This window comes from Myotis yumanensis, unplaced genomic scaffold (assembly GCF_028538775.1).
Source record: "Myotis yumanensis isolate MYYU_CA2020_CCGP unplaced genomic scaffold, mMyoYum1.0.hap1 SCAF_8, whole genome shotgun sequence".
Classification (NCBI taxonomy): domain Eukaryota; kingdom Metazoa; phylum Chordata; class Mammalia; order Chiroptera; family Vespertilionidae; genus Myotis; species Myotis yumanensis.
In genome coordinates, this window is record NW_027223759.1 from 21,209,669 (window position 1) to 21,235,333 (window position 25,665).

The 25,665-nt window shown below is 54.5% G+C and overlaps 1 protein-coding gene across 9 annotated transcripts in view; it reads right to left on the reverse strand.

Moving 5' to 3' along the window:
- Nucleotides 1-25,665, reverse strand: part of TNS1 (tensin 1) — a 221,249-nt gene that overhangs the window by 185,761 nt on the left and 9,823 nt on the right. The window contains exon 1 of one of the 9 annotated variants that reach the window (XM_070422104.1): nt 2,884-2,992. The exons of the other annotated variants lie outside the window; for them this stretch is intronic. Within the exon in view, the coding sequence (XP_070278205.1) occupies nt 2,884-2,916 (33 nt within the window). The 5' untranslated portion in view covers nt 2,917-2,992. Of the gene's footprint in view, nt 1-2,883; nt 2,993-25,665 lie in introns of those variants that run through there. 9 annotated transcript variants of the gene reach the window in all.

The following is a 25,665-nucleotide window of genomic DNA, read 5'->3' on the forward strand; positions in this document are numbered from 1 at the left end:
TTCATTGTCTGCAGCTGCAAGTGGCCTCAGGGAATAACGTCCAAGCTTTTGTGAGGTCCAGGAAAGTCCAGTGTCCAGCCCGAGGCCACACGGCTTGCTCAGGGAAGGGCCAGGGCTGCACTTAGCCCAGTCCTGCCTCATGGCTCTTTCAGCCCCGCCCTAATATGCCCCTTCCCGGTTCCTAAGAGCTGAGCGAGCCCCTCTGAAATTTAGAGCCTGCAGTCCTAACGCCATCAGCGCACCAAAAACCTCGATTAATAGGCATGTAATTATTTTCTAAATAAGCCATACTGGAATATGTAATGGCAAATGGGAGCAATTGCTAGAAAATCAAGTTATGCATAATATATCCCTATGCTCCTCGGCTAATAAAGTGCTTTTTATTCCTAGAGCTTGTTAACACTATGCACTACAGATACATCACTTGGATGAAAGGTTTGCAGCTGTCCCCATTCAGGGACATGTGCACACATAGACAGACATGCATTCATACTGGGGCACAAGGCCTATCTCTTCCAGGCCATGCCTCAACTTACCTCCTGGAAGCCACAGACCCACTCAGTTCTTGGCCCCAGAACAGTTGGGCAGAGTCTCTGGGAAGTAAGGCGCCTCAGAGGTGGGGCCCTGTCCCGCAACAGCCATCCCAGGGACACCCTCCCCTCACATGAGATCTAGGATATGGGGGATCCCACGAGCCAAACAGCAGGTTTAAGAGTAGGGCAGGGACCAGCATTTACTGAGCACTTACTACGTGCCTGGGCACCTGGTCTTTTGACATACATTACCTCTCTCCCTACCCCAGCCATTTAAGATGTGTATTATTCTCCCCACATTACAGATCAGGAAACTGAGGCTGAAGAAAGGAAATGTTTTGCCCAAGGCTGCCCATCTGGTAAATGATGGAGCTGGGATTCGAGCCTAGCCCTGTCTGGTGTCAAAGTCCACTCACTTCCCCCCACCAGGTGCTTCTCAGGACAGAAACAGTCCCTGGTCAAAATCTCCAGGACCTCCGCGCCCCCTTTCCACAATTGGTGCCATCTATATACTGCCTGCCACACATATACACTCACTGAGGCCCACCCAGGAGGGAGGGAGGTGGCTGGTACACTGCCTTGGGCAACTGGAGGAGAGGACAAGAACCTTGACATGGCCAGGACTGTGCCCGCATCTGTCCAGTCCACACGCCCCCAAACTCTGGCTCTCCCTGACAATGGGCATCCAGGCACAACCCCTCTGCCAGCCCACTACCCCCAGCCTCTTCCCATTCCTGTAAGAAAAGTGCCCACTAGGCTGCGCCACAGAGCTGGGGAGGGACAGAGGCTGGGATGGCACTAGGAGAGAGGGTAGGAAACGTAGCAAGTGGAGGGGCTTAGAGAAGCCCAGTGGCAGCATCCACACCGCCCTGGGTTCCTGGCACCTCTCCCAGCTCTTGGGGGGAGGGGGGCGGGGGGGCCGTAGCATCAGTAGAGCACTCATGCCTGCCTCTCAGCAACTTCCTCCCCTTGTCTTCATTTCGCCCGTGGCAACACTGAGGCTCACAGGGGCGAAGCACTTCTCCCATGACCCCTCAGCGGTCGTGGCCTGTCCTCCATCCACAGTAGCACATCACCCCTGGAAGTTGAACGGCTACCCTCCACACTACAGGGCTCCCTCACAGACCACCTCATGGAAGGGAGCCTGGCGGGCCTGGAGGGTGAACTTGGTCAAGGATCCCTGTTACAGATGTCAACACCAGCCCAGCAAAGCACTGCTGCATCCTCTGTGCAGGACACTCCAGGCACCTTCAAGCTACTAGTCAGACCCCTCCCCACACCTGAGCCCCAACTCCACCCAGACCCCTTCACGAGCCCCTCCCCCCCTTCCCTTCTCTGCCCAAGTACACCTGGTTGCCCAAGTCCCATCGCCCACACTGTCCTCAGCCTGAGCTCTCCTGGCCCACAGAGGGCCCTGCCGAGGACTGGTGGGAACAGGGAACGGGGCAGGAAAAGCCACATCTGGATTCCTGGCCTGAAGCCCCCTCCCCCAAGCCAGCCATCACTCCCTCAGAAACTAACATTAACCTCGGCCAGGGATGACTTCCTCGCCCTCCTGACCCCTGTGCATGCCTTCGCCAAGACAGCTCCAGAGCCCCTCTAAGGGGTCTCCAGCCCCCGCCCCCACCCCTCCTGCAGCAGTAAACCCTCTCAGCCCCACTCTGCCCCTAACTGGCCTCAAGACTTTTAACCCTCACCATGTGGCCCCAGACCCTGCCCGCCCACCGCTCAGCATCCTCGCCCCAACACATGCCTTCCTGAACCTAGGAACAAGGAGAGAGGAAGAGAACACCATGGCTGCCTCCGGGAGGGGGGGGGGGGGGGGGCGAGGGTTGGAGGGGGAGGGTTAGGGGCTATGGAAGAAAGGATGGCAACAGGTAGAAGCTGAAATTGGGTCTAGAAGGGATAAAAGTGATGGAATCAGGCAGAACTCTCCCCAGCATGGCTTTTTTTCATTGTCAAAGTCAGTATCTCCCTATTCCCCAGGCTCCTACCAGTGCCCCTCCTCAAACTCAGGCTGAGCAACTAAAGGGGTAGCGGGAGGGGCAGGAGAGGCTCCAAAAAGAAACACACTTCCTGGTGGCTTCCTTCTTCTTATAGCTCCTGTCTCAACTGAGGGTGAGAGCAGTGGGGTGGGGGTGTACTGAGCTGTAGAACCAGAGCCTGGGCCTGTTGATGGGGAAGGACACAGGCTGAGGGACTACTCGAGTATGTCTGTCCTTCTGCCCATAGGGGCAGAGAGGCCCCACCACACCCTACACCAACACTCCCCCCCGCCCCCCACAACGGGCTCTCAGGCGAAGGATAAGGGGGTGGGGGTCAACACCCCAGCTAAAGCAGCCAGACCTACCCAGAGCATGCAGGACAGACAGATCCACGTCATCTTCGGGGGGCCCTGGACTCGGGCCACGTCCGGGGCCTGCAAACGACACTCTTGAGCTCACAGACCCTCGAACAGGCAGAAGAAAGCTCTAAGTCCCAGGCTGCTGCTCCGCGTAGCCAGCATCTGTGGGCCTCTGGCCCTGCCTGCCTCCAGCTTCCCCTCCCTCCTCCTCCCCCCACTCCACCCCCTTGTCCCAGCCTCCTGTCTCCTCCCTCCTGCCCTCCTGTAGGCTCCACTGGTGGCGGTGGGAGGCAAAAGCCTTGTTTTGCAGGGGGTGTGAAGGAGATAGAGCAAAGGGAAAACTACTAGAAACAGCCACCACCCCCCACCCGCACCCCCACCCTCAGACACACAAGTCCTGTGAGCCACGGAAGCTTCTCCTGCCTTCTGATCTGCTGCTGGCAGGGCTAGAGTCTGCTCTCCTCACTGCAGAGCCCTCCACCCCAACCACTGATGAATGGACAGACAGACGTAGGACAGCACAGTCTGCACACCCCGGAGTTCCTTGGCACTGTCCCATCTCAAAGGACACACGCTGGCCCTCCTGCCTTTGAAACACACACTCATTTGCACACACTCAGCTACAGGTCTTAACACAAGAGAAACCAAGCCTGAGACTGCCGGAGAAGGGCCCAGCCCCCAGGCTGTGCATTTCATTCCAATTTTTTTTTCCTACTTCTTTTTTTCCTTCTTTCTTTTCTCCAAACATCTGTCCCAGCCCTTCCTGCCCTTCCTAAAGGGAGCCCCGCTCCAGGCTCCCGCGAGAGTCTGTTTTTCTTGACTGTACCCTGGGCCAACATTTGGTTTGCATTTCCCCACTTCCTCCTCCGCCTCCCTCTTCCCCCTCCCAGGGCCCAGTTTTCACCTCCCACCACTCCACTGCCTACTTCTCCCCAGTGTCCCATGCATTGCCCACCAGCCCTCCCCTCCCCTGTACCCTTCCCTTAGCCCAGGGACAATGGCTGGGGTCTAGAGGGTGGGAAGAAAAGGGGCACAGGATCCAAATGTCTTCTCAGGGAGCTCTGCAGAGAAAGTCAACAAAATCTGCCCCGGCCCTTACTGTCTCGATCCCCATATACACATCTCAAAAAACTTTCCTGCCGGCGTTCTGGCCTGGCTGGACCAAGAGAGGGTGGGTGGAGCTGGTGAATCACCAGTTCTGCTTTTTGGAGCTTTCCAGGGGAGGACAAGAAGGCTCAGCCCCACCCCCTTCTGTAGACACACACACCAGGACACACGGTCCAACTCACATAAACACACAAAAGGCCAAAGACAGGGCCACACCCAGAGTAGGCACTCTGAGACCATTTTCTTGGATTGAGTAAGTTGGCAAGAAAGCGCTCTTGTTTGTGCTCCTATGCAGACACAGGAGAGTGCTGTACGTGCCCCAGGCCACACGTACAACAGTTACATATCCCCGGCCTCTCCCCTCAGGTGGACCTGCCCAGCCAGGTGTGCTGGCTCCCAGCCCACAGTCCAGCCAAGAATTCTACCTGGGATGAGAGGGAATCCCCGAGAATGAGAGGGAAGCATTCACACTTGGCCTGGGAAAAGGCTGTGATGTGGTCATGCAGGTGGTGCCCTGCTCAAGGGACTGGCACTCTATTGCCTGGTGATGCTGAGAAATCGGGAGACACTGAAGCAAGTCTCTCATCTGTTCCTTCCTGGCCCGAGTTAAGAGTCTTTGATCTGATAAAGGAGATAGGGTGCAGGATCAGGGTCCCTTCTCACATCTCTCCAAGTCTTTCTGCAGAGGTATGGGGCTGCCAATGGTTCTGCCCTGCTTCCCTTGCCAGAATCGCAGTGCCCCTTGAGACCCCCTCCTAAGCCTGCTGGGGCTCAGCTGGCAGTTTAGCCAACACTGAAATGGACCAGTGTAACTGGCCCCACAGCCACCTCTGCGGATGTCCACATAGAGACACTCTCACAAGCTCTCCCTCTCTACTGGCTAGAGCAGAGGGCAAGCAGGGAGGAGCGGCCTCTGGTGGCCTCTCTGAGAGCCCTGAGCCCATCCCTGAGCCACCATCCCCAGCCCTGCTAGCCTCTTCCCTGCAGCTGTCTTGGGAGTTCTGAGAAATCACCTTGCAGCTTCCCAGAAATGCTAGAAAATGAGAGCAAAGACCAAATCACAGTAACACCAACTTGTCTGGCCTCCCACACAGCCCAAGGGGGCCCTGCGGCCCCCAGGCCAGCTCCCTCCCCAGTCCTCTCAACTGGAAGTGAAAATGGGAGTGCAAGACCCTGGGTTAGGAGTCCCCTTGAAGGAATCCTGACCCCAGAATGCCTCCACCCCTCTTTTCCAAGACTATGGAGGTCTCTCCTGTATCTTAGCCAATCATTGTTGGAAGTCGCTCCTGCTACCTAACTACCATCTTCCCTGCTGAATGTTCAACTCTGCCACCTGAGGTGTCTCTAACCATATGTAATGGCCCTGTTTCAAGCTTGTTATCTATTATTTATCCTTCACAGTCTGGGGTCCCCTCCCCCACCCACACACAGAGAACGTGTCTTGGGCAAGGACATGTCCCGTGTTTTGCATCCCCAGAGCCTGCCATACAGCAGGTTGACATACGTAGTTGAAAAAGGAATGAATCAATCTATCAATCAATGGGTCCTAAGGAATTTTTCTACTCTGACCATCTACCATCCCCTCCCCAAACCTTTCTTCTCTTCCCCTCTGGCCCCCTTCAAAGGCCCTTGGGCCTACCTAGCCTGCACACCTTTGCACAGGCCTGTAACACCCACTCATCTTCAGCACCATCTCCCACCACCACCCCTACCCCAAACTCTCTCAAGCTGCAAACTCTCCAGAGGCCTAAGTATCGCTCATCCTGGGGTACACACCCCTGCCTGGACCAGGGCTTCACACGCAGCAGACATCAGGTACCTGCTGGTGGGCTGGCTGGGTTTTCTGGGCTGAAATCCCAAAGGCCTCAGAACCCACCATTACCCTGTGCCACACCACCCACTGCCCTGGCCATTTCTGCAGCAGGTTTGTGTATAATTCCACTCTCCCCTCTGCACATAGAGCCCTCCCTGCTCACCACCCACTGCCCTCCAGCCCCTGGGTCAGCAGCCAGCTGAAGAAACAGTCAGGACTGCAGGCTCTGGGGCTGGCCCTGGGCCCAGAGGCCGGCTGCGCTGAGGCAGCGGGAAGGGTGACTGAGGGCAGGAATGAAGGTGACGGCCTTATAAGCCTTAGCCTGGCACTTCTCCCTCCTGGCCTCAGTTTCCTCACCTGACCAGTTTGCATTTTTCTCTCATATTTTATAGAAAAGATTTTATACAAACTGACCAAGCTGCTGGTCACTAAGGTCCCTTCCAGCTCCACCATCTGTGATGCCACAACTATCCAAGGCCAAGGCCCAGCTCCCTCCTATTCCTTCTGCCTACCATTTGGCACTTGTCCATCAAAAAGTTCTTCCTGTTGTCTAGCCATCTCTTATTGTGGCATCGAGCCTTTCCTCTGTCACCACTGGTCACAGAATCTGAGTGTCACAGAACATCAGAGATAGAAAGACCTCAGGCTCAGATAGTGGTCATGGTCAGGGCAATTAGTAAAGTTCAGAGCCTTCCGGAACCCGAAAGAAGTTACATGAGAGGAGCAGGCAAGGGGTCTTTAGGGACCTGGAGAGGGCAGGCCCAGCTAAAGGGGATGTGCACTCCTCAGGGAGAGCCACCGTGCCATCAGCTACAGAAGCCCACCCCGTCAGATCTTTTGATCAATCAAGAGAAGCCTCACATCTATATCATCATATAAAATCTTTTCTATAAAATATGAGAGAAAAATGCAAATTTTTAAATGTTGGCGTTTTCTTTTTTTAAACCATTCTGCCTGCCAAATTAAACACGTCTGCCGTGGGGCGGGGGAGGGGGTCGCCTTTGGGGCACCACTCACCTAATCCAGCCCCCTTGTCTCACAGATGACAACACTGCAGTGGAGAGAGGGGTGGGCAGGAATTCCCAGGAAGCGTCCAGCTGCCCAGGCCAGGTCTAGCTTGGGGCGGAGGATGAGGGTAGGAGGGAACATACAGAGGTCCAACAAGGACAGGGCTGCCGCAGGGGTCAGGATGAGACCAACTGGCTCCCTAGTGACTCTAGATGTTTTTCCTAAGCACCTGCTGTCCAGTCACTGTCATGCCCTCAGCTTTCTCCTGCCAACCCTGCAGCCCACTGCCTTCCACACTGGGCTGCACGCACCAAAGCCTTCCTCCCAGCCAGCCCCAGGGGCCTCCCATCAAATAAGGGGGTGCAGAGCTGGCACTGGGGTTCCTCTCCAATGTCCAACTGCAGATACCAAAAGCACGGGACACAGGAATCTGACACCAAAGCACTTGGCAACTGTATCTATATGGTTTTGCCCCCTCAGACTCTGCACTCTGCCCTCTGCCCTGGGAGGGAATAGGGGGTTGAGGGGAGGGGGGAAACTAGCCAGGCATTTAATGTGGTACTGCACGTAAGCCTCCTACCGGTCCCCAATTCACAAATGCAGCAACTGAGGCACAGAGAGGTATAGCAACTTGCTCAGAGTCACACAGCTAATAGGTGTGAGAATGGAGTCCAGGGCATCTGGCTCCCCATTTTGCAGGGACCAAGAATTTCCTACTGCTCCTGTAGCAATACAGTCACCCAGGGCCTAGGAGTTACGGTCCTGTATTGTAGTGATGCGTTAGCCAGCTCCCCATTCCTCATCCAAGGGCTGGTGCTGCAGCCTCAGAAAGAAATCAGCTACTCAGGCCCAGGTCTGGCTTGGATCAGGGGGTGATGCCGGGGGGTGGGGGGGGGGACCAGAGGGACACGAAGGACAGTGCTGCCACATGGGTCAAGATGAAACCAACTGACTCTCCAGTGACTCTAGAAAAGCCAACAAGAAGAGAAAAACCGTAGTCCTGACAAGACCTGGGGCCCAGGATTGAGTGAGGACAGGGTCTGGCACCTGCTGCCCACAGGTAAGCCAGGTTACTTCATCTGCTCCCCATACACACTCAGCCTCCGAGCTCTGGATACTCAGAGCCCAGCAGAGCCTCATGTACCACTGCGCAAGACGCTCACTGCACAAGAGTACAGCCAGGATGTGAGTGGAGACTGAAGTCCCATCCATGCTCCTCTCATCAAGCCTGGCATGAGAAGCATCAGACCAAAGCAAGGGCACTCACCTGAAAGCCCACCAAGGCACCCTATGGGTAGAGGAGGTCCTGCCCCTGGCCCCCATGCCCATTACTGGTGCAAGACTGAGGTCATTGTTCCTCAGTCTAGATGTTCCTTGGCAGGTAAGGCGAGGTTCCAACCAGGCCCTGTCTGAGCCTCAGTTCCCCGAGTTGACACAGGAAGGAGTATCATTCACATCCCGTTCCCCTTCCTCCCCCCACCAGCATCCTGGGTCGGGGGAGTGACTGGGCCTAATTCCAACAATTTTTAATAAAATCCTTCCCAGAGTCCGATTCAGTGATCTTGATCTCTTCCTCAGCTCTAATTTCCTGCCTGACTCGGGCCCTCAAAGGCAAGCAGAAGGCCGCTGCAGCTTCTCATCCAGGCCCTCACTGCCAGCCCGCAGCTCAAATCCTGGCCCAGAAGGTTAGGTCGTCCTCTAACCTCTGCAAATAAGAGGGGGGGACAGATTGCTGAGTGGCCTGGGGTACCACTGACCTGATCCTGCGTGGCCATTTCCCGCTGCCTTTTCTCATATCTGAAAACCCGGACAGTGCAGCATCTGAACTCAGAGCCCACTGGAATGTGGATGGGGGTCCATCCCTGTGGTCCACAGCTGCAGCGCCTGCCTCCCAGCCAATCCTGGGGGACGGTGCATTGTGCTAGAAGATTTCAAAGCACTCTGTGGGTGACTGGGGCGGACGCCTGCTGGCACCTTTCCCCACTGCGGAGTGGCAAAGAGGGAAACTGAGACCAAGGGGCAGTTTCTCATGGAGTGGAAGGATGCTTCCCATCCAGATGATGGGAGAAAGGGATACTGGGAGAAATCCTTCCCTCCCCATTACCCCAGATCAGGCCTGCCTGAGGTCTACAGGAGGTGGTCCGCATTGCAAAGACATCATCATAATAAAGATATCCTCGACTCTTATTGAACACCTACCATGGAGTAGGCACTTTGGTAAATGCTTTAAATGCATTTAATCCTCACAGCAACCCATTCTATACCAGAGAAAACTAGGGTACAGGCAGATGCAGTAGCTTGCCAAGGTCCACAGCTAGTAAATGGTAGAGCCAGGCAGACCCGCAGACTCGCGCTGCAGCTGGCACTCTTAACCGGAGAGGCACATTCAGCCCCCTCTTCCAGGACAAGGCCGCTCTGGGTCCCTAAAGGAGAGGACAGGATCAGAAGGCCAGGCCCCATTACAGGACCCCAGTCCCTCACCGAAGGCCTCCTGGAGCTCAAGGTCATGTTTTGGGGTTCTCTCTGCCCCTCAGGGGAGAATTTGAGGTTATGTGCAGTTTTTCCAGTTCCTTACTCTTTGAGCCAGCTATGCCCCCACCTGTGCCCCCTCCCCACCCCCCCACCTCCATCCCTCCCCCACACATACACACACACAAACACACACACACACACACACACACACGCATGCGCCCGGAAGGCACTGTCTATGATCTCCTCTGCAAGGATCCCAGGGAGAAAGGTGGTCAACCAGGACGCCCCACCCCGGCACTGCAGGTCCCACCAGACCCCTCCTCACCCACTACCCCACCTACTGCCCCACCCTGGTGCCCCAGCCCCCATCTTCTTCCCATCCAGTTCCCGGGTCCCTCTATGCTCCTGAATAGATGGGAATCCCTCCTGACACCCACAGCCCTTCAGCCCCGTTTCCATCTCACTCTGTTGGTGCCCAGCTTTCATGCTGGGTCCTCAGTGGGGACCCAGGAACTCACCCTCCCTTTCATAGAAATGGGAAGGATGCTTAAGGCCCCCAGGTCCCCTGTCTCCAAATCTCCACCACCCTCCCACAGACCCTGTGCCATCCTTCAGACTTCAAACCAGGGAGAGGGAGGGCTGTGCGCTGGGGAAAGGCGGCCACTCCCCCTTGTGGATCCGTGCGGTGGTGGGAGCTCTCCGGAATCCCCAAACTCTGTTGACAGGCAGGCTAACAACAGTCATGACGGGCTCTCCGAGGGAGGTGGGAGGATGATCAATGGAAGCCCAGGAGGCTGAGGAAGGAGAATGCCCGTTGAGGTGGGTGGGGCAGGTGCTAGGTGAGGCGGTACATTACCTGGCTGCGGAGGCAGAAGCAGAAGCGCAGGGGCAGGAGGCAGGAGAAGAAATACTTGCCCCATCCGATCACGCAGGAGAAGCACCAGCTCAGTCGAGTCATGTTGACGAGGGTGGGTGCCTGGGGCGCGAGGGTCAGGGGAAGAGGACTGGCTGCTGCGGGAACGGATTTGGGGGTGCGAGGCGGGTGGGCGAGGAGGTAGACAAGAGCCCTGCCCCGGGGCGTCCCGGATCCTCGGCCCGGCAGGAGCAGCCCCAGTGTCTGGACCCCTCTACCCGGAGGAGGAGGAGCGTGGTGGGGGCCCGGCGGTGCGACCCCGACGCGCCTCCATCTCCCCGGAAACCCCTGCGGGAGGCGCTTCCACCCTCCGGGACTTCCTCCGCTGCTCCCTCTCTCCTCCCCTCCGCGTGAGCGTGATGGCCTCCGGCCTGCCTGTTTCCCGGGCGGGCCGGGGGGCGGGCACAGGCACCCCTGGAACTTCGGAGGCGCAGGGAGCGGCGCAGAAGCTGGTCGGGACGGGGCGGGGGCGGCGCCAGGCGTCCACCTGCGGGGAAGGCGCAGCGGCGGCGCGAGCCGGGGCAGCGGCGGCAGCATTGTGCTCCCGCTGCAGTGAGCGTGCGTGTGTGCGTGAGTGGATTCCCTCCAGACCTCCGTCCAATTCCCATGTTGCTCCCCAGAGCATAATGTGATTAACTGAAATGGAAGCCACTGGCTTCCACGACCGAAGCCAAAATATCCATGGACCCAGGGGTGCACATGGGGACGCTGAATACCACTGGGCCCGCTGTCCCAACTCGCTGCCAACCTCTGACCCTGCCACACCCCACTCCTCTGCCTGGATCTCTCTCCAGCCGACTCCAGGAGAGAGGGAGCTCTGAGATCCCAAACACCCCACAGGTTGGAAGGGACCCTGCCTCAGAGGCTGGACCAGCTCAGATGAATGAGAGCTGGACGGGTCACCTCCAGCTGGACAGTCTCCTGCTCAGGGGCATGGGCTTCACTGCCCTGTTCACTTTCTGTGCTGCCTGTGTCCACCATCCTTCTCCGCCTCTGCTGTGCTCAGATGATGTGAACAGAGGCCTCTCGGGAATATTGTTTGGGGTGACGGTTTTGTCACCCTGGAACTAAGGAGAGGGAAGAAGACAGAGGTGGGAAAGAGGTGCTGGGCTCTGACTGGAGGGAGAAAGAAATAGACACAGAGAGAGACAAAGACAGAGAGAGACAGGCAGGAGACCCACAGACATACCACGGAGAGGTGGAGAGGCAGCCATGAGCTTTGTCCCTGGTTCTGTTGCTGCAGAGAAACTGGGAGGGCAGCCAGCCAGCCAAGCCCAGAGAGGAAAGGAGGGGTGGGGAGCTGCCAGGGCCTCTTCTGCAGCAACAGGCCACTGGAGCACCAGCCGGGTCCCCTCCCCCAACTCCCACCCCCTATGGTCTGCACTCCTGGGCCTGGGACTCCCTGGGCACCATCTCAGGGCCATTTTTCCTGAAATGCTGTCTCCCTGACCCCTTCCTCAAGGAGGATGGAGACACAAAGACAGACTCGTGGGGCTGTAACCAGGGGCTCCTTCCTGAGGAGCTGAGGTTTCTCAGCCAGCTGACCCTGACCCAAGCCCGCTTTACCCTAGCCCACTCAGCCCCCCACCTGAGACAGGGCAGTAGGCACAGCGCTTTGGGAGATATTGGGCAGAAACACAGAGAGGGAAAAGGAAGAGGACCCTGCCAGTGTATAGCTAGAGAGAGGAGAAAGACAGACAGGTTCCTCAGTCCCTAACAGTCCCTCAATAAGGGGGACCTCTCTCTCTCTCTCTCTCTCTCTCTTACACACACACACACACACACACACACACACACGAAGGCTCTGTATGAAAACTGGTGAGGGGAGGGAGGATGCATCAGGTAAGTGGAGTAGAGTCTAGAATCTAGAGACCCTTATTACTTAAATTGTGGTTTGTGGATCACTAAAGCGAGCCCATCCCTAGCAGGCCCTGCCTTGTTCAGGCCCATGCAAAGTGCCTGGCGCTGCTGAAGTCGGTTCCAGGCCTGAAGAGGTGGCCTTCTTCCGGTTTTTGTTTTTTGTTTTTGAAGGGGGGCTACCATCTCTACAGTCTCCCCACCCAGGCATGAGAGGAAATGGATTATGATGTGAGACTGAGAAAATGGGTTTTAATCCATAGCAAATGGAATGAAGTTTAATGGAAAGGAATCACTTGTTGACTTTTTTAAATAGAAGAAGTTCTTCAGATAGATCAGTGGAAGTGTGGCCCTGCCTAGACTAGAGAGCAGGACAAGATGACGTTCTTAAGAGAATTATTAAAGTCTTCTCAGCACTTAGAGCAGTGGTTCTCAACCTTCCTAATGCCGAGACCCTTTAATACAGTTCCTCATGTTGTGGTGAGCATAAAATTATTTTCGTTGCTACTTCATAACTGTAATTTTGCTACTGTTATGAACCATAATGTAAATATCTGATATGCAGGATGTATTTTCATTGTTACAAATTGAATATAATTAAAGCATAGTGATTAATCACAAAAACAATATGTAGTTATATATGTGTTTTCCAATGGTCTTAGGCAACCCCTGTGAAAAGGTCGTTCGACCCCCAAAGGGGTTTCGACCCACAGGTTGAGAACCGCTAACTTAGGGCATAAAGGCCTCATCAAACATAGAAGGAAGAAAAAGAGAGGGGTGGGAAGAAAGAGAAGGAAAAGATGGCTAAATCCAGCCCTTCCAACAAGCAGATCCTGTCAAAAGGGCTCAGAAGGGCAGAGAGTCCTTCATTTCCATCCAATGCCCAGCAGGAGGTGTCCTTAACCAGTGACTCCAGAGAGGAAGCAGAGAGTCAGCAGCTGATGCGGACATGAAGTCAGGCCTGTCACTGCCTGGATCTTCTCCCCAGGTTCCCCTCCCAGCCTCTGGCCCTCCACACCCCACATAGCTTCATGCCAGGTGGCTCAACTCCTAAAGGTCAATGTAATCCTGTCCTCCATGTGTACAACCTTAACAGGACACAGAAGTACTTCTTTGGGAGTTTGGTGCCTCATGGAAAAATCACAAGTAAGTCCTCTATTCTTTTTCTATCACTAGAGGATTCCCAGAACCTCCTGGAAGGTTTCAGCAAGGACCCCCCTTGCTTCCTCTTTTACCTAAACTTGTATGTTTTGTAGCGGTGGGGAGGAGTCCAATCCCAAAAGGTTGCCTCTCAATCCCTTTTTTCCTCAGAGGACTCAAGGCACCAGAAATTGCATCTGGCACCCGATAGGATGCTCGGGAACTCTCCCCTCCCTCCCGTCTCTCCTTCTAGGCCCCCTGAGCACCAGGGACAGAGATACAAGGCTCCATGGAACGGACCAGATTCGGATGCTCAGACACAGGGGACCATGTATTAGACGTCAAAACATGGAGTAAGTGAGGGATCAGGATGAACCTGGGCAGGGCCTGCTCCATCAAATGGGCCTCATGTCAGACGTAAACTGCTCTTCAGCCCCCATGTGGGTGCCTGATAATAGCCCCCAGCTCCTCACCTCTCCCTCCCAGTGGAGCTTTTACAAAGGTGGCCACCAACTTTAGAGGGTTAAAGGATTCTCTGGGAACTCCCTGCCCTGCCCAGGCTCCCTCAGACCCCAGCACTGTATCCCAGCTCTGCTCCGCCCCCTAGGGCCCAGCTCTTTCTTCCTTTGCCTCTTCTCCTTGGCTAGAGTCCAGGCTAGAGGCAGGCTGTGCTGTGGGCCTGGCCAGGGCTTGAAGGAAGAAGAATTTCTTCTCCACACCCACTCTTGTTCACGTAGCCTGGGGACCCAGATGCTGAGTGCAGGCCAGGGAGGAGATACCAGAGTCTAGAGCAGCGATGGCGAACCTATGACACGCGTGTCAGAGGTGACACGCGAACTCATTTTTTTGGTTGATTTTTCTTTGTTAAATGGCATTTAAATATATAAAATAAATATCAAAGATATAAGTCCTTGTTTTACTATGGTTGCAAATATCAAAAAATTTCTATATCTGACATGGCACCAGAGTTAAGTTAGGGTTTTTCAAAATGCTGACACGCCGAGCTCAAAAGGTTCGCCATCTCTGGTCAGAGCCAAGAAGGATGGAGGCCGTGCTGGCAGAGAGGGGGCTGTTCTGGGCCTTTCCCCCCAAGATTTCCCTGGGTCAGGACCGGAGGGCACTCTTTTCCCTGGAGAAACTGGAGAAGAAGAGGAAACTTCCCAGAGGCAGTCAGCGAAGGTGTCAGGGAAAACAGAGAGCAGGTCAGAGCCACAAGCCCCCTGGGGACAGGCCCCTGGAGGAAGGCCCACCTGGCTCAGGGTAGGCACAGAGCTTCCTCTGTCCTGGGCCCCCAGGGCCACTGTGCCCCCGGCTGGTTTTGTCTGAGGGGGGACAAAGGAGGCTCCTGTTAGGGGAGAATGGCTTGGGCATCTGATCGGAGGCTCCGGTCTCGTTTTCACACCCAAAGAGAGATGCACAGAGGCCGATCCCCGGGGACTCCAAGCCTTTCTCCCTCATCAGATGGGGCCAGCTCCGGAGGCCTGCCTGCTCTCCAAGCACTTTCTCACAACCGGAGTTAAGAGTTTCACCACCTCCAGCCACAGTGATTCCACCTGTGGCCCCCAGGGGGCTCTCATTTGAGTCTCACCTCCCAGGCTTGGTTCCCCAGGACCCCAGCACATCCATGAGGGATGAAATTCATCAGTTCACTTGGGGTTAAACTGCCCAACCATATACAAAGTCCAGAACTCACATGTCATACTGCCCCCGAGTTTTCTCTTCTTGCAACAGAATAGGGTCCCTGCAGAGCTGGGCTCCCATCTCAGATAAGTGCCAATGTCCTCCTAGTTCCCACATCCTCTGACCACCCCCACTGAAGTCCTTCCTTGTCTTCCGGTCCCCAGACTCTGTGTAGCAACAGCAGGTGCATTTCTTCATAGCACTTCACTATCTCTTCTTGATAGATTCGCTCACCTCCTTCCCTACCAGAATGCCAGTTCCCAGAGGACCTTGTCAGGTGTTCACAGTTTCATGAGTTACTTGGTAGACTGGCTGGTTGAGTGCGTGAATGAATGAATGAATCAATGGAGGGAGGAAGGCCAATCCTGCTTCCAAATCCATTGGATCCCTCTACAGCCCTGTATTAGGGGACAGTAGGGAATCATTTTCAAGGTCCTTGAAGCTTTTATACATCCCTACTCGACCCACCTCTGATGAGGGACCCCATTTCCATGTTCTGCAATAGTTCCTCAATATCCAGTACTGATCCCAGTTAAACTTGAAAAAGACCCAGGATCTTCCCCTGCTCCCCACCACAACACACACATGATTGACACATGAGGATGCTGAGGCAAAGTGACTGGCTAGAAAGGGGTCACATAGCTAGAAAGTAGCAGTGCCGGAACTGGATCAAAGCCCCCATTCCTGGTTCACTGCTTTCCCACCCCACAACCTTATAGAGGGAGGAGCAGAGGAAGAAGAGAAGAAGAGGAGGGGAGAGGAAGGACAAGAAATGTTTCTCCCAAGGAGGTGATTCTGTAAGTTCTCCTTCACCACCACTAACCCAGGTCTCTGACCCCTGACAGGCAGGAAGATCCTCCTGATTCCGAACCTCTAGCCCCCCTCTCAAATTCCAGACCATTTCTTCTTAGCCTGCCTTTCCTGGGAAGGAGACCTTGGCCACTCTCTTCTGTACAATGAATGCCTTCAGACACTGGCAGCTCATTATCCAAACCCTCATCCCATCCCACCCCCACCCCTCTCTAATCTGCAAGCTGAAAATCCTGGGTCCTCTGGGCCCCTTTCCAAAGGACTTCCATCACCACCCAGCAGCTGGCAGATGAGCGGTGGGTGGGGGAGGGGTGAGGAAAGACCTGGAATGATGGTGGTTATTGATCCATTGGAGAACCCTAGCCTGGGCTCCCTCCCAGGGCAGGCAGAGCATCTGGGGGTGGAGAAATAAGAACAAGGTTCCTGATGTCATCCTGGTCATCCCCTGCCTCTGGGGTGTTCATTGCAGGGCCCAGCATGGAGACTGCAGACCCAGGAGCTGGGCTGCTGGGTCTGAGCCCAGGCTCCTGCAATGAGATTAAAGCAGGGACTGTCTAATTGATTCTGATGGAGCTGGGAGAGGGAGTGAGATGAATGGAGAGTGCGGGAGGAGAGGGAGAAAGGAGGGGGCAGGGCAGGGGACCAGGGACAGAGGAGGGCCAAGTCTGGGAAGCCCAATTGCATCATAACTAGCTAATGCAATCACAATCCCCTGCCCCTACCCATTTCCACACAGCCCCTCCCCTCCCTGGGAAACCAGCCCACTGACTGGTCTTCCCCTGAACTGGATAGGGAGGGCAGCTGGGTGTGGGCAGCTCAGAAGGAGAGCTGTATTAACGCCCCCCCCCCCCCCCACACACACACACACACAAGTCCTAGGAACTAAGGCACAGAAAGGCATAGATAGTGACAGGGACTGGCAGACACTAGAGACAACAGGAGACAGAGGCAAGTGGAGGCAGATACACACAAATAAGCAGATGTGCCCCTACCCCCATTCTCTGCCAGATAACTTCCCCCATCATACTCACTAGCACCCCTCACCCCTCTCCAGCCAAGTCATCCTAGGAAAATGGGAGCAAGTTCAAGAAATGGGACCTGGCACTCTCCTGCTCCCCACTCAGCCCAGGACCCTCCAGAGACTGGGAAGTAAGAGAAAGCAGATGTGAGAGGAGAGAAGAGGAACAAAACAGAAAGGCAGTGGGTGATGGAGGGGTAAGGAGCCGGGGGATGAGGAGGGCTCTTCCAATCACTCAGAAAAAGGCAATGAAGGCCAGCAGAGGTGAGGGGATGGGGAGAGGAAAATGAGTGACAGAGAGAAAGCATAGGTTGCCACCAACCAGCCAGGGAAACCGAGGCAGGAAACAAGGTGACGTGGCTGCAACCCAGGCTTCAGAAGCAGGCAGGGCCCTGTGGCTCCCAGGGACTCCCTCCGGGGCCCAGTGGCAGCCCTGTGGTCAGGAGCCAGATCTGCACCCAGGCTCTTGGTGAACTTCATTCCCAACCAGGAGGCCAGGGCTGGTCCAGGGGCCTAGAACAAGCTCCTGAGAAACCTCAAGTCCCCTGGGAAGTGAATCTCTCACCACTCCCAGAAGCCAGGAGAGCTGGCACCTCAGTGTGCCCTGGTCGGACCCTCTGTCAGATGTCCATAATATTCCCACAACCCCTCAAATCAAGGCTGGGGGCTCTCCTGGGGCCTGCAGACCTCCGCTCATGCCTTTGACGTAAATGGTACACTGTGGCTTCTTGTTCCCCCTCGTCAAAGGGTCCCAGACACACCTGAGCCTGGCTTCTGGCACTTTCTATTCTCACTGTCTGGTAGCTTCGGGGCAGAGCAAGGCAGGCCCCACCCAAGGCAGACCAGGGATAGGAGGTTCCTGATGCAGCCCCCTTGGGCAGCCCAGCCCCAGCCCAACCCCATCACGAATCCATGAGGGGTGAGGAGTCGGATCCAGAGACCAGAGGCGACACCTCTGACTAGGCTCCCAGCCCTCTGGGAGCCCCAGTGCCGTCTGGGGAATCAGTTCTGTGTTTGCCTTTCTTCCCTCCCAGCGCAGTTGAGAGCACCCCAGGATAAAATGCACGACATGTCACCTCCTTTGTGCCCTCCCACAGAGAAGAAGCCAGGAACAAAGCCAGCAGAGACCAGGGTCCGAATCCTGGCCCTGACCCTTTCCAACTGAGTGACCTTGAAGAAATTATTTTCCCTGTTCCCTGAAGAAATTATTTCTGAGCCTGTTTCCTCTTCTGTAAAATAGAGACAAGGATCCTAACCTTGTGGGGTAGTTGCGCAGATTAAATTAAATGTGAAAACGCCTGGCACCAGACCTGACTCATCAAGGCACCCTCAGGAGCTGCTGGGCAAATACCTCCAAACCTCAGGCCAGGAGGGGCACCCCAGGGTGACTTGAAAAGCAAGTTCACCTGTCCCCCTGGGTCTGGTGACTGCACACTGCCTGCCCCACCCCCACTAGACAGATGCTGCCCACCAAAACCCTCAGCAAGAGCACCCTGTCTGGAACACACAGTTCACCCCAACATCCGGGGAATGGACACCAGGAAGAGGAGCCAGGAGTCCAGCAGGATGAAGCCAAAATAGCATTGTTAGGAGATGGAAACAGGCCAGAGGAGAGGTGCGGGGGGGGGGAGGGGGGGGGGATAGAAGCCCAGAAGAAGCTGGAACGCAAGAAGAGAGGACTTGAAGGGTGCTTCTCCAGCAGAGAAGACAGAAGAGGAAGCATGTCAGTGAGTTACTGAGCTCCCACCCCACACTGAAGACAAACATGAGGAAATGAGTCATGCCTGAAGCAGGAGATCTTCAAGTTAGACAACAGGCAGAACTTCCAGTGAGGCACCACACTGCCAGAGAAGCCCCATTTCCTCCCTGCTATTCCCCATTCTCCTCTGAACCCCAAATGAGGTTTGAGATTTGAACTTTCCATGACTCAACATAAGAACCTCAGTATTAGAAGTCCCTGCTCACTCTAGCAGGAAAATAGGCTGTCCTACTCCCCTGGTCCCCAAATCTCCAGGCTCACTTAACTCGGCAACCTCTGTATGGTTTCTCTTATAGAAACCAAAACCTATTCACACCATCTGTGGTCATCTTATATCCCAGGGGTTGGGAACCACTTCCCATCCAGACACCTGCTCCTTACCCCTCAGGAATCCCTCCTCTTCCTCACCCAGACCTGATTCTGTCCAGCATCAGCCTGTCCCCTTCCTTAAGCTTCCTGCCCGGGGAGGGGGGTAGGGAGACGGGGAGCGGGGGAGAGGAGGCGGGGACTAGAGCGAAGGGTGCACAGGTAGAGGATGGGGTGGAGATGGGGGGGGCTATGAAGCAATTTGGAGGACAGGATGGAGCCCTCTTTAAAAAAAAAAAAAAAAAAAAAAGCCCTAGCTGGTTTTGCTCAGTGGATAGAGCGTTGGCCTGCGGACTGAAAGGTCCCAGGTTCGATTCCTGTCAAGGGCACATGCCTGGGTTACGGGCTCAATCCCCAGTAGGGGGCGTGCAGGAGGCAGCCGATCAATGATTCTCTCTCATCACTGATGTTTCTATCTCTCTCTCCCTCTCCTTTCCTCTCTGAAATCAATAAAAATATATATTTTTTAAAAAAGGCTGATGAAACACCATTACTGTTCCAGAAAGTTTGTAAGAAAGGACTGGGAATTGGTTAGAAGGGTGGCACATTTTGTTTAAGGGGCCCAAGGAATGAAGCAAAAACGGGCCCAGAAAAGAGGAATTGTATACAGCATACACATGCATACATGATATACATGCCCCAAACAACAAGGCGAATGTTTGGGAGGACACAACCCAGTGCTAGGACCAGGGCAAGAAAGAATGGAAGGGGGTAGAGCTGAGCCCCCTCAGAAAGAGGAAAGCTGGTGTTAAAGGACGTTTCTGGCCATTTTGGACCCCAAATGACATGCAAATTGGATGCAAAAGAATATGCAAATGAGTGTTGACAGGAAATTCTTGTCTATGCCATGCTTGACTATACCGTAAAAAGATGTCAGGATGGGAGCTGTCCTGGAGGTATGAACCACCCCCAGTACTCCTCTTCAAGTCTCCCACCTCCCTGGAGGACACTCCTCTCTCCCTGCAGCCTTGGGCCCCAGGGAGCGTTGCCTCACGGGGCCTCTCCCCACCTTTGGGCCTCTTTCTAGGTCCTCAGAGCTCCTCATATCTCTGCCTCTCACACCCCTAAGTTCCTCTTCTGCAAGGGGTTGTCCCTTAGCCTCACAGAAGGGGAACCTGCCTCCCATGGAGAGCAGCTTTCTGTTAATGGAAAAGGAAGGGAGGCAGTACAGGGAAATCAATTAATCAACAATCATGGGGCAGGGCAGGCGCCCTCTGTCCAGGTCACCCAGGGTCCCACCAGGCCTTTAAGTTTTTCTGGAAGGGAGACCACCCAGCCTCCCAGATCATTCTATTCTCTGGCCTCACAGCCCTGGCTGGCTGGGAAGTGCTTCCTAATGTCTGACTTCCTGCTGTCTGAAAGCCTTCTTCACACCTCACCAACCCATCAATGGCCCCAAGCCATAGCTAAGACAGTTGCTCTAGGACAGGGGTGGGCAACCCTGGCACACGTGCCAAACATGGCACGCCAGTAACTTTTGCTGGCACGCGAAACATCTCTTATAATCTTCCATTTACAATTTTTTTCTTAATATCAACTTTTTTATTTTTCAGATAAATTCAGTGTAGGTGCATCTTAAATAAATAAATAATTTCACATAACAAGTTATCTTAAAGACCATAGACATGGTTGACGAGAGAGGGGAAGAGCAATTTCTATGCCTCTGCCTTAACTCTCCCTGCCTTCCTAGATCCGACCAGTGTTTTGGTTTCATCCACATATGCTTGTGAACCTTTGTTCTCAGTGATGAATTTTGTCAAGTCTCGTAATAGGAGTAGCCTGACGGATGAAAGTAGTAGCTCATGCATATCTCTGAAGGTCATGAAATATAAACCTGATGTAAAATCTCTGTCATCAGTGATGCAGCAGCAAAAGTCCCACTGATAATATCAAATGGAGTCATAAAGTTTTCTGTCCGACTATCAGTGTACATGTATACATTAAAAAGTAAATGTATTTTTCATCATCGTATACTGTGTTTTTGTCGCTCGAATGAATTTTATTATTTCTTCAAGGTTCTTCACATACATACACCTTAAGAGATATCAAGTAGGCGTAACATGTTCTCAAAAAATTAGGGTTGGCACGCAGAAGAATTTTGAGTCAGAGATTTTGCTGGTTTTGGCACGCACTCACAAAAAGGTTGCCCACCCCTGCTCTAGGATCAAAAGCATGGAGCAGCCTCTGCATGAGGGCACCAGAAAAGGCTGCCTCCTCCACCCTCCTTACCGGGCACAGCCTTCCTGCTGCCCATCTTGCTCTTCTGCAGGTGAGAGAGGCCTCAACCCTAAGAAGCGAAGTGGACACTGCGGGTAATCCGAGCCCATTGAACGCACACATTGACTTTTGCTCCCTCTTGAAACCCCACTAAAACAACAGCAAAGATTTTGTTGTTGAAGGTAGGAGCGATGTTTGGCACAGCACAACCATTGCTGAAGTACTGCTGATCCAGTGGGGCAGTAGCTACTGCGCACCCACCCTCCCAACACTTTAGCACCTCCCCTGGACCTGAAAGGTGCAATTCTCCAGCCTCCCAGCTCAGTCCCTAGGAGCTCTTGTTAAATATTTTGATTATCACCCCTGACAACAGTGTCAAAATTCTGGGAGCTGGAGAGCAGATGTCTGAATGGGAACCGTGAGCCTGAGAAAGCAGAACTGGCTGCAGGAAAAGCCAAGAAGCAGCCAGATTCTTCAACACAGACCCTTCCGAAGGATCAGATGCCTTTGGGGTGCGGGGGAATGTGAATCTAAATCCGGTAGAGCAATAAAGAAGTGGTTATGTTTCCAAATCCTGTCCCAATGCCCAGCAGGAGGCAAAGGTTTATTTTCCAGAGAGGGTAAACAACGGGCCCTGATACAGACCATTGGGCGCAGTTGAGGGAGTGAGTATTGATAGAAAAGAGGCGGGTGAGTGAGCGTTTGTTGAGTATGAGGCAGCCAGGTCAGTGCCTGCCCCCAGGCAGGAGGGTGGAAGTTTCCCTGGGATCTGACAGGGCAAGAGGAGAGACTCAAAAATACTGACAGCAGTTTCCCCAGAGCAATAGCTCTAAAGCCAGGCCTTCCGGGTCCATTTCCACCTCAGGGCAAACAATCCGCCCTTTCGTGTCCACTTGAAATATAAGCCAACACCGGCATCTAGGAAAGCCTAGCAGAGAAGCAATAGAGGCAAAGAGCGACGGGAGACAGCAGGTGGGATGGAAGGAGAAGAAAACTTCGAGATAAACAAGTACCGGTCTTCTCAGAGAGCTCAGAGAAGAAAGTGCACTCGTGAAACAAGACCAGGAGGCGATTAAAGAGAAAATATTCAGAGAACACACACAAAGAAGCTCTTGGGAATTTTTAACACTGAGCCCAGCCTGAGGCCCACGCTAGGCACCCAGCCCACATCTGCCCCTTCGCCCTCTGCACTCCCTGGCAGAGGCCAGGCTCTCCTCCCCTCCCCTTAGGGCCCCAGGGTCCACGATGGGAGCAATACAGAGACCAGAGAGGAAACGGAGACCCGGACACAGAGACAGATCCAAGGGGCCAGAAAGAGACAGAGGGTCCAGGGGTTTGGGTGGAAAAGGGACAAAGATTGCCAGCTTAGTGAGCTTATGGGTGGGGCCCTGGAGCCCTGTCAGCCACTGACTCCCAGAAGCCCCAAGAGACAGAAAGCCCCTTACAAGTAGGAAAGCTGATGCTCAAAAAGGTTGAGTCATTGCTCAGGGTCTAATGCAGAAGAAGTGCAGAGCTGGGGAAGAGAACTTCTGTCTTAACCTGCATGCAACCAAACCATCTCAGTCTGGAGTGTCAGTGCTTCCAGTCCGAGAGCAGACTTGGGTTCCAGTACAGACTATCTACTCTTACCAGCTAGGAATCTCAGGTTGATCCCGGCACTCAGCACACCTCTCTCTGCCCATGTATCAGCCACCAGCATCAGAGAGTCCCTCCCAGACCCTCCAACCAAGCCTCTGGCTGCAGCGTGGTGGTGGGAGGCCCCAGGGCCCCTGCAGAACATGTCCCACAAACAGACCATGAGGGGCCTGAGGGCTGGACCCTGCCTCTGCCCCAGACTATCCTGAAAGCACACCAAGCACAAGTCTATTTTTAGCTAGGCCCAGTGGGCAGCCAGCCACTCAGTGTTATTCTAGACTGTGGGGTCATCAAGCTGGCCGAAGTAAAGGGGAGCATGGCTGAGGCTTAGGAAATAGCGCCTCTGGGATGAGGGGCCCCGCACAGAGGGAGGAGCAAGAACAGTGGGGCCCAGGGCACACAGTCAGGGCCCAGGGGGGCTGAGTTGAGAGCAGAAGTTGAGAAAAGGCTAAATTACTGGGTTGGCAGTGGGTGACGGGGCCTCTCTAGTCTCTCCTCAGTGGAAGGGGCAATGCCAAGGAAGGCAGATGCCAGGATGAGGACAAGGAATGGGCATGAAGAAAGCAAACTGGAAAAGTAGGGAAGGGTCAAAGGAGGGAGAGGAGAGAGGGAAACAGACAGGGAGATGGAAGGAGGGAGAGAAGAGAGAAGTGGAGGTGGTGAGGGGTGACAGCACCCACTTTGGGGCCAGAAGTCCATGACTTGCCCTTCTCCCATATGCACTCCCAGGCCCTATTTCCCCTCCTCAAAGGCACCCGGTCTCCTTTCGCCCTCAGGGCCTCTCAGCCTTGGTGTGGGCGCCCCAAGACTGCTCTGCATCCCTGAGTCCCTTCAAGATTCCCCCTGCCCCCGAGTTACATAGCAAGTATGCCAAGTTGGGATCTGACGCATGCATGCACACACACACACACACACACACGGCCTCCTGGGAAGAGATGGGACAATGGGGAAGGGCCAGGGGTGTCCCTTTGTCCCCCTGCCTGGCCTTGGGAGCTCAACTCCACACAAAGACCTTCACAAAGGGCCTCTGGCTCCCAGAGGAGGAGATAAATGGGGGAAGGAGGGGGGAGAAGGGAGACCCCCAGAGCTGGAATGCCCAGTCAGTGTGGTCTGGGAAGCAAGATGAGGGCTGTTCTCACAGCCACAGAGGCCAGTGGGGGATGGGACTCATGCTCAGGGGGCAGGGAGAAAGGCAGAGCCAGGCTGGCTTCCTGGAGTAGGCAGTCAGGGTGCCAACCTGCTGGAGGTCATTTAGAGAGAGGTAGCTGGGCTACTGTGCCCAGCCTGAACAAGGAGGCAACAGACCTAACCCTACCCCATCCCCAAAGAGTGTGGCTGCCACAGTGGACCCCTCACCATTCCCCACACTGCCTAGGGTCTAGCTAGAAGACGGGTGGGTGCCTTCAGGGCTGAAGGTCAAGCCAGGGTGGAGGAGGGTAGTCTCCAGAGGACTGACTAGTCAAGCAAGGCAATGCCTTCTTGCTTCAAAGGGACCTCTGATAACAAGAGAAGCCCCTCCTTTAGTGGTATTGCTGGGAGTGGGGGCACTGTCCTGCTCAGTGGAAGGAGGACAGGCAAGATGCAGGAGAAAGGTCAAGTGCACTGAGTTTGAAAGATCAAGTGATCAAGGAATCCTAAGACCTGGCTCACATTCCACTCTGCACTAAGTGGTGAGACTGCAGACAAGTCACCTCCCTGGCCTCTACCTTCCCATCTGTGAAATAGGGTGACAATGCCTGCTCACATCATATCAGTTCACATCAGGGCTGTTGTGAGCAGCGTGTGAGGCTCTTTTTAGGCAGTTTATTATCATTATTGCCAAGTGACCCCTGGCCTGTCTGCCAAGTCAGGGCTCTCCCTCATTCCTACCCCTGCTTTCTGAGAGGCACTCAGTGGTGAAGCCTTGGCCAAGCCAGCAAGTGAAGGGGTTAACCAAATGACCTCAAAGGCCCCTTCCAGGGGAAGGACACGGGTGTTTACTGGGGGCCTACTACGTGCTAGGAACTTTACACATGTTAGCCAACTGAATCCCCTCACTAACCTTGCAAGGTAGGTGCTCTCGTTCCCATTTCCAGATGAGGAAGCTGAGGCCCACAAAGCTAGCCCAGATTTGTGACAAGATGACCCCAACCCCTGGGTCCACGCTTTTCCACCACAAGTCCTCCCTTATTCTGTTGCTATGGTGCTCTAAGCTCCTCTGTCCCCATCCTCACCCCCAGTCCCTGAACCCCAGAGCAGAGCTCTCATAATGGCCTCCTTCCTCCTCCCCCATCTCCAGGTGACCTCAGGATTCAGGACGTCAAACTGCAGATGGTGGCAAAAGAGGGAAAGTAGGTGCCAATGCGAACAGAGTGTAGACAGCTCAAACTGTGCCGCCTGCCCACTGTGTCCCAGAGCCTGGTAGACACTGTGAAGCTGGCTCTTCCCAACAGCCTGGGCTCTATTCTCTCCATTTCACAGATGAGGAAACTGAGGCTCAGAGATACTAGTTTTCCCAGGGCACCCAATCAGGATTCAGTAAGCAAGGACTCATCCAGCTGCCTGTCCCAAGTCACTGCTCCCTCCACTGCATGGCTTCCTCTCTGAGCTAAAGCCCTGGGAAGGGCCATGTCAAGTCATATAGGGAGCCCAGGAGTCCAGCAGCAGAATACGGGAGACCCACAGAGAACCTCTCTCCCTCCAGTGCTACCTCTAACACACTCACCCCCTGCTGCTTCGCTGCAATTCCATTAAGAAACAAGGGAATAAATTAGCCCTGCTTAGCATATTGAGTGGCTGCGGTTCAAGAGGCCGTCTGGATGGCTCACACAGCTCAATGCAGTCTGCCTGCCCTGCAGTAGCCAGGAGCTGGTGGCAGCAGTGGCCGGGGGGCCCTGGCCAGGCTGGGCCTGGTCTGACCTCCCACAGTTGGCCTCAGCTCAGTGTCCAGAGACACTTGCTCCTACTCCAACTTCATTTCCCTAATGGTGTCGCAGCTTGGCATCTGCTCTCAT